The 9,159-nt window shown below is 43.3% G+C and overlaps 1 protein-coding gene and 1 pseudogene across 1 annotated transcript; both read left to right on the top strand.

The window, feature by feature from the left end:
* The first annotated feature begins 224 nt into the window (after positions 1-224).
* On the top strand, positions 225-1,569 carry LOC130869057 (spindlin-2-like; annotated as a pseudogene).
* A 5,770-nt stretch (positions 1,570-7,339) lies between these two features.
* Positions 7,340-8,137, top strand: LOC130869079 (spindlin-2-like; the record flags this gene model as incomplete). Its single annotated transcript, XM_057761171.1, has 2 exons — positions 7,340-7,811; positions 7,959-8,137. Coding segments are annotated over 2 exons (651 nt in total), but the record flags the coding sequence as incomplete, so codon positions are not given.
* Positions 8,138-9,159: the final 1,022 nt, after the last annotated feature.

Here is a 9,159-nt window from a genome sequence, read left to right as displayed (position 1 = left end):
TTAAAAGATACTAATTATTTCTCAGTGACTGCTGTTGCCCAGAATCATGAGTCTTTCAGGTTGAAGTGCGTCTCACAGTACTCACTTCGACAATGAAGACACAGAATGGCTTTATGTAATATACCTGGGTCTGGATCAGCAGACACAATACAGAGAGCCAGTGGACTGGAGTGCCATGACCTTGGGCAGGCCGTCTTGGATTGAGCCCCCTACCTATTAGCTTGATGTCGATGGAGACGTATGGATGTCCTCGGAATTCTTTGTTATCTGTTCAGATTTTTCTTATTCATTTCGGGGATAGGCATACGTTATCCTCTCATTGACTTAGTCAGTCAGAAAGTAGGTTTCTCAGAAGAGGTCATTTGCCTTTGGGCAGCAGGAATGTGTCTCTGAGATTGCTATACTGAGCTCTAGAGAAAAATTTGCAAATTGCCATATTTATTTCTTAAGAGAAAATTACAGTTAGGTATGCAAACCTGTTGATCAATATCTTTGTCTCCTGCACCACAGATCTTCCAGAAAAGAGCCTTGACCTCATAGCCTTCCCTTGTTATCCTTGCAGGCACTCATGGTTGAGGCCACGACTTTGTTTCTGAATTAAAAGAAGGAAAGTTCTTTCAACCTAGAGAGTGGGCAGCTATGAAGCCCAAGCACAGAAAGATAGCCAAGAAACAGCGGACCAGGAGGTCAGTGGCCTATCTCAGTAAGTCTACAGCCATGATGAAGATGCCTCTTAGTATGAGATGCATGCCACCTGTCCAGAAGAGGAATGAGTCATCTCTCCAGAAGCAAAAACTGAGGAGGCCTTTTGAGGCCCTGGAGAATATTGTCAGCCGCAGAATTACTCACGGCTGGAAGGAAGCCTATGAACCAGTCACCCAGTGGAAAGCCATCATTCTAGATCAACTGCCAACAAATCCCTCTCTCTATTTGTTGAAGTATGATGGGATAGATTGTGTCTATGGATTGGAGCTTCACTGTGATGAAAGGATTTTAAACCTTAAGTTCCTGCCTAACAACGTACCATTTCGTCAGGAGACAGACACTCATCTCTCAAACACCATAGTTGGCAGAGCAGTGAAACATATATTTGAGGGCACAAATGGCTCTAAGGATGACTGGAAGGGGATGGTCCTAGAGGAGGTGCCAATCATGAAGACCTGGTTCTATATTACCTACATGAAAGATCCGGTCTTGTACATTTACCACCTCCTGGTTGACTACCTTGAAGGCAACCTCCACATCATGCCAGGCTCTATGGAGGAGTGGACTGGGGTGGTCCAAGATGAGGTGCAGACCATGAAGACCTGTTTCTACATTACCTACGAGAAAGATCCAGTTGTGTACCATCTAGATGACTACATTGAAAGCAACCTCCACATTATGCCAGGATGTCCTCCAATAGGGGTGAATTAGGAATTAGGCAGGGATTCCTTGGCAGGCAAAAGCGTGCAGCACAACGAAAAAGATGGAACCCAATAGATAGGTAAAATTATTTACCAAGTTCCCACCAAACCTTCCGTGCATTTCATCAAGTTTGATAATGACTTCCATATCTATGTCTATGATTTGATGAAGATGTGTTAAAGTGAAATTCACAAATTTTGGGGGTCAGACTTAAAACTGTATTTGGGGAACTCTTTTTTTCAGAAATACCTCAGGTCTTCTATTATTCCTGGTATCTTTCCCAATGGAAAGTTTTTGCTCTAAAAATAAAAATTTGTGAAGATGTTATGTTTTTGGTCAATGATGGAGTGTCTGGTGGATGGGACATCACAGAAAGACAGGCCTCAAAACAAAAGAGGACTTATGGTCTTTTCCCCTTGGAGAGGTAATGATGAAAGGAGATGCAGTGTGTGGAAGAGGACAAGATTGCTGTTTAGGAAACAGAGGAGAGTGGCCAAAAAGATGTAGGATCTCATAGATGGATAATGCGTGAGGGAAAAGCATGTCATATGGAAAGATGTGACATCGAGGTGTTGGGACTTAAGAGGATAGAGAGTGATCATGAAGGGTCACAAAGGTGTACTCAGAAGCAAAGAAAATTGGGTTTCATTTGATTAATGGTTTAATTCATACCATCCTGAAGCCACTGGGTATATTATCTCCACCTGAGCATGTTGAGTGACCCGTATCCTCCTGCCAAAAGAAAAGTGTCTCCTCTCAGTGGCTCTTCTGCAATGGGGTTGACCTCAGGCTACCTACTTACTTTTGCCAGGCTTCTATCTGCTACCTACTTTGTCATGCCTGGATTCTTTCTGTCTTGCACTCTCATAGGTCTTATGCATGACATTCAACCCCTGTGGGTTCATTTAAACAATTGGCCTGCCTTAACTGTAAAACATTCTTCCCATGTCATTGATCATGTTCTGTGGGATTTGGGCTATAAAACTCATGACCTGACTCACCCGAACCCAGGCTAAACTAGTACACATTGAATCACATTGGTGTGTGACATGCACAGATATGATGAATGCACCGAGCTCCGTAAAATCAGTTACCTAGGGAATCAGTGATGTTAGGTGAAGTGTGGCAAAGACCCCACAAAGCCATCAGACCCAAGGATACCAGTATGATATTGATGCCTGACTCCCATCATGCAAGGATCCTGACATCTATAATAGGGCAGTTTTGGTTCCTTCATCTTCAAAAACTTGGTTAGTAAGGTTGTTGGTGTCAAACTGCCATTCAGGGCCCAGCATGTGGGTCCCCTGTGCCAGGTCAGGTGATTTGGCTACAATGTGGGTGAAAACTTGTACCAGGGCATGCTGGTACCCTCGCCCCTTCTTCTCCTCAACATCATCATCACTCTCCTGGGTGGGTCTAGAGCACAAAGAAGGCAAAATGGACTAAGCTTCCTCCTTAGTGGATAACCTTATCTACCCTCAATTTGGACTGACTTTCAGAGGGCATGCAGCACATTTTATCCTATTAGCCATCTCTTTCATTGGATCACTCACTTATCCAATGAATGATTGAATTTATCCATTCCTCCATGTCTCTATCTTCTTCAATCCCTTCTTCCATTTCCCCATGTCTTGTGTCTACAGGTTGCCAAGATAAATCTACTATGTCTCTTCTGTTCTAGAAACTTTCATTTGTAAAGAACTTGCCCTCTCAGGGGTGGATTTTTCTGAGTTCTCTGTAGATGGAGACCATATGAGGAGGAACAGAGGAGCAACCATGACAACACTTGCGCAGTAGAGTTAGGCAGATTACAGATTGATGCCTGGCAAGCCTGTACAATGAGTCAGATTCCCATGACTCTGTCACTGTGATCTCACATAGAATACTCATTCAGTGTTCACGTCCAGGACATTGAGTTTTAATTTTTGTCTTAATCTGGTAAAGAAACCAAGATGAGGAGAATAGAGGAGCCTGATGTAAGGCCACAAAATGGGTCATTTGAAAAGGTAAGACTACATGCCTCCATGTGTGCTGCCACCCTTCTTAGGAAATCCATCTTTCCATAGATTAGCTATAGGCAACCCAAGTGTCCAGCACACTGCTAACCACAGGTTTGAACCCAGCTGCCTTTGATTTCTGAAACAATTGCTGTCCCGTCAAGGTCTCATAACAACACAGCAAGGTATGTAAGAATGCCCCACCATCAGCTTAGAGCAATTTCAGGACCCCAAAGAGGCAGCAAGTTATCTTTATTGGAAAAACAAATGTTTCTGGAGGGACAAAAGGATGTACATTAAAAAAACGATTGGTGTACTCACTACGATTTTATGTGATATGGCCCAAACAGGCTTCTGGTTCTGAATACTTGGCCTCAGGAGGTTTTGTAGGTTGTGGAGACCCAGAACCTAGCTGGAGGAATTGCGGTCTGAAAGCTCAAGCCTTGATGTTTCAGGGCATCCTTTCACTGGTCCCCAATGTTTACTGATTTCCTTACAGAGAATGAGAGGCCTCCTACTCCTGCTGCCATGGCTTCTGCAACATGAACAGTGAGAACCCCCTTCACACCCTGGTTGCTCTCATCACATAGGAATGTGTAAGTCACAAACAATCTACCACACCAGTTTAGAATTATGATTCATAAAATGGTTATTTCTTTTAAGGGGCAAACCTTACAGATTGCCATGCCAGACAACAGCCCTCTGCAGGATGAGGAGAGGAGCCTAGTAGCTGGATGTGGAGATGGTTGCAAGAGACCAAGCTGAAGGCAGTTGCTCCATTTTGAAAGAGAGAGACACCACACCCCAATGGCCTTTATCTCAGTTGCTATAGCCTGAAGGAGCAGAAAGAGCTCCTGCAACACACATATTTGGACATAGCAGCAAAATTTACCAGTATGTGACAAAAATCTATTTTAGTTTATTTTTTTCATGCTTTCAGGTACATGGCAGAGACAGGCTCTGCTTCATGCATTTGTGTGACCAATGATTTCCCTTTAAGAAAAAACCCACAAACGCTCCCAACAACATCATCAGCATTCAACAACATGTCCATTATTTCTTTGCTTTGCCTTTGATTGAGTGGTAAATCATGCTGCTAGTTAATCTGTGCAAGCAATATGAATTTCTCTGTAAATATATAGACAGAATTGACAGGTATCTTAAACATGTCAGGGGGTCACACTGCAATGGAGTGGGTTAATCATCACCATGTGACAGTGACATATTTAAGATCTCTCCTTTGTCATTAAATCTCAGAATTGTCAAGATGTTATGTTTTTGTGCAGACTTCTCAGGGTTTTCTCCCATTCATGGTTTCCATGGATGTTTGCTAGTTACGCTTTCATGGCTTTTGCCAGATTCTGTCAGTTTTTGGCATGCACTCTCAGCTCCACAACTTCTCCTGCCCTAAGATTCTAGTTCCAGGCATTTTAGACACTTGTGACTGTTGCACGAGTGTCTCATGTTCCGCCTAAATGATTTGGAATGTTTTTTATCTTGAGTTTTAACTTCCATCCCTGAGTTCATTGACTTTCCTTGACCATTTTTCTTGGGCCACTGAGCTGAACAACTAGGGGTTTGCTCCAGTTACTTCTCCATGCTGAGACAGCCTACACTCTCAGTACTACTTTGATAGTGTTTCTGTAGCAAGTATTCTTCTCAAGATAAGAAGAAATTTCAATATTATAATCCATCTGCCTTTATTGTGTCTTAAACACACAAACACACCCCCATAAGTTAATGCAAACACACTGTTGATATCTCAAACTTAGGGTGCCGTTCTGGGGTTAGTAAGAGGCTTCTCTCTAGAGGGGTTCCCAGAAAGCCATGGGGTGACACCAACGAGGACCTTGGGCAGGTGAGCTGTGGGTGCCTGCCCTGTGCCATGTCCCTAGGCACTACGGGTGCTTTGTCCCATAATCAGACTGATGACTATCTTGAATATCACCATAGAACTGTTGTACGGAAAAGGATGGAGATAAAGACAGGAACCCACATCAGAAAACTAGACTGAGCTACGAAGCTCCAGTTGAAGACCTGAAGGGGAGAGAATAAGAGCAAAGAACTAAGGAATACAAGGGCTTGGTCCACCCACTGAGACACTGTGTCTGAACTAATGGGAGATCAACAATCCCAGCTATGCTGGGACTGACAGACATGGGATCAAAGTGGAAGCATTGAATGTGGCTGACAATTGGTGCAGAAGGAGAACCCAATGATAATGGCACTGGGATTTGTCTGTACTGCACATACAGGCTTTAATCGATCATATTATATGTAGATGCATACTTTCCTCATTCTGGATGGTGGGGGGGCAAGGGCTTCCCACAGGTCAAGGTACCCTGCCCTCTATTAGGACTGGATTGGTGTGGGGAGGATTGGTGGTTGCGTGAGTAGTTAGGGGGAGGAAGAAAGGAAGTGGAAATTTGAAATTTATTATTTATGAAGGAAGAAAAAATCAATAGAAGATAACCAATGGAGAGACGGGATCTAAGAAAAAAAAACTTTCATGTGATTTGTTGACTCAGACACCAAAGACTTTTTCAGAAAAATAAGATACAGGGATTGAGTTGCTTGGGCAAGAGTGTGACTTGAGTAATTGGGAAGATGAGTGGGGGCTTATTTTGGGTCCCCTTGTGGCTGTATACAGCTTTTGAGGAGCTGAATGCTGGATGTTTCTGTGGGTAAATAGGGAAGTAAAAAGCTTGTGAGGGGATTTCTGACATAAGTAGAGCCTTGGTGATGTCACAAAGCCTTGGTTCGTTGGGTAGCAACTCTGTTCCACTCAAAGCACTAGTCTTTCATGAGGGGGGGGTTTATTATCCTCACAGTGCCTGAGGAGGACAGTTTAGCTCCTGGTCTCCACAACTGTTCAACAGGCTTTTTGCACCTGAACATTTCCGGAAGATGGAATCTGGAGAGGTAGGACATTTTCTTTTGGTAAATATGTTTCCAAAGCAACTAAGACCTCTGTCGTACAAAAAAGTTTTCTTTCAAATGTCCTGCGGGTCCACCATTTCTGTTGTTACCAGCTCCTATATTTGATAGCTGTGGGGATGGTGAATCCCAGCTATTATTCCCACTTTATCTTTGCTAACAATATCAAATTCATCAATCCACTAAAATGGCAAAGCTCCTCTTTGTCCATAGTTGTTTTAAAAAATACTAATTATTTCTCAATGGCTGCTGTTGCCCAGAATAATGAGTCTTTCAGGTTGAAGTGCGTCTCACAGTACTCACTTCCACAATGAAGACACATAATGTCTTTATGTAATAGACCTGGGTCTGGATCATGAGACCTAATACAGAGAGCCAGTGGATTGGAGTGCCATGACCTTGGGCAGGCTGTCTTGGATTGAGCCCCCTACCTATTAGATTGATGTTGAAGGACACGTGTGGATGTCCTTCGAATTCTTTGTTATCTGTTCAGATTTTTCTCACTCGTTTCGGGGATAGGCATACCTTCTCCTCTCATTGACTTAGTCAGTCAGAAAGTAGGTTTCTCAGCAGAGGTCATTTGCCTTTGGGCAGCAGGAATGTGTCTCTGAGATTGATATACTGAGTTGTAGAGAAAAATATGCAAATTGTCCTATTTATTTCTTAAGAGAAAATTACAGTTAGGTATGCAAACCTGTTGATCAATATCTTTGTCTCCTGCACCACAGTTCTTCCAGAAAAGAGCCTTGACCTCATAGCCTCCCCTTGTTGTCCTTGCAGGCACTCATGGTTGAGGCCACGACTTGGTTTCTGAATTAAACAGAAGGAAGTTCTTTCAACCTAGAGAGTGGGCAGCTATGAAGCCCAAGCACAGAAAGATAGCCAAGAAACAGCGGACCAGGAGGTCAGTGGCCTATCTCAGTAAGTCTACAGCCATGATGAAGATGCCTCTTAGTATGAGATGCATGCCACCTGTCCAGAAGAGGAATGGGTCATCTCTCCAGAAGCAAAAACTGAGGAGGCCTTTTGAGGCCCTGGAGAATATTGTCGGCCGCAGAATTTCTCATGGCTGGAAGGAAGCCAATGAACCAGTCACCCAGTGGAAAGCCATCATTCTAGATCAACTGCCAACAAATCCCTCTCTCTATTTGTTGAAGTATGATGGGATAGATTGTGTCTATGGATTGGAGCTTCACAGTGATGAAAGGATTTTAAACCTTAAGTTCCTGCCTAACAATGTACCATTTCCTCAGGAGACAGACACTCATCTCTCAAACACCATAGTTGGCAGAGCAGTGAAACATACATTTGAGGGCACAAATGGCTCTAAGGATGACTGGAAGGGGATGGTCCTAGAGGAGGTGCCAATCATGAAGACCTGGTTCTATATTACCTACAAGAAAGATCCGGTCTTGTACGTTTACCACCTCCTGGTTGACTACCTTGAAGGCAACCTCCACATCATGCCAGGCTCTATGGAGGAGTGGACTGGGGTGGTCCAAGATGAGGTGCAGACCATGAAGACCTGTTTCTACATTACCTACAAGAAAGATCCAGTTGTGTACCTTTACCACCATCTAGATGACTACATTGAAAGCAACCTCCACATTATGCCAGGATGTCCTCCAATAGGGGTGAATTTGGAATTAGGCAGGGATTCCTTGGCAGGCAAAAGCGTGCAGCACAACGAAAAAGATGGAACCCAAAAGATAGGTAAAATTATTTACCAAGTTCCCACCAAACCTTCCGTGCATTTCATCAAGTTTGATAATGACTTCCATATCTATGTCTATGATTTGATGAAGATCTGTTAAAGTGAAATTCACAAATTTTGTTGGTCAGACTTAAATCTGTGTTTGGGGAACTCTTTTTTGCAGAAATACCTCAGGTCTTCTATTAATCCTGGTATCTTTCCCAATGGAATTTTTTTTTGCTCTAAAAACAAAAATTTGTGAAGATGTTATGTTGTTTGGTCAATGATGGAGTTTCTGGTGGATGGGACATCACAGAAAGACAGGCCTCAAAACAAAACAGGACTTATGGTCTTTTCCCCTTGGAGAGGGAATGACGAATGGAGATGCAGTGTGTGGAAGAGGACAAGATGGCTGTTTAGGAAACAGAGGAGAGTGGCCAAAACGATGTAGGATCTCAGAGAGGGATAATGCGTGAGGGAAAAACATGTCATATGGAAAGATGTGACATCGAGGTGTTGGGACTTAAGAGGATAGAGAGTGATCATGAAGGGGCACAAATATGTACTCAGAAGCAAAGAAAATTGGGTTTCATTTGATTAATGGTTTAATTCATACCATCTGAAAGTCACTGGGTATATGAACTCCACTGGAGCATGTTGAGTGACCCGGATCCTCCTGCCTAAAGAAAAATGTCTCCTCTCAGTGGCTCTTCTGCAATGGGGTGGACCTCAGGCTACCTACTTACTTTTGCCAGGCTTCTATCTGCTACCTACTTTGTCATGCCTGGATTCTTTCTGTCTTGCACTCTCACAGGACTTATGCATGCCATTCAACCCCTGTGAGTTCATTTAAACAATTGGCCTGCCTTAACTGTAAAACACTGTTCCCTTGTCATTGCTCATGTTCTGTGGGATTTGGGCTATAAAACTCATAAACAGACTCACCCGCACCCAGGCTAAACTAGTAGTACATTGAATCACATTGGTGTGTGACATGCACAGATATGATGAATGCACTGAGCTCCATAAAATCAGTTACCTAGGGAATCAGTGATGTTAGGTGAAGTGTGGCAAAGACCCCACAAACCCATCAGACCCGTGGTTACCAGTATGATATTGATGCCT

The sequence above is a fragment of the Chionomys nivalis genome, unplaced genomic scaffold, assembly GCF_950005125.1.
Source record: "Chionomys nivalis unplaced genomic scaffold, mChiNiv1.1 scaffold_29, whole genome shotgun sequence".
In the NCBI taxonomy this organism is placed as follows: Eukaryota; Metazoa; Chordata; class Mammalia; order Rodentia; family Cricetidae; genus Chionomys; species Chionomys nivalis.
Note: the sequence above shows the minus strand (reverse complement) of the source record. Positions and strands in the feature narration are given on the sequence as shown.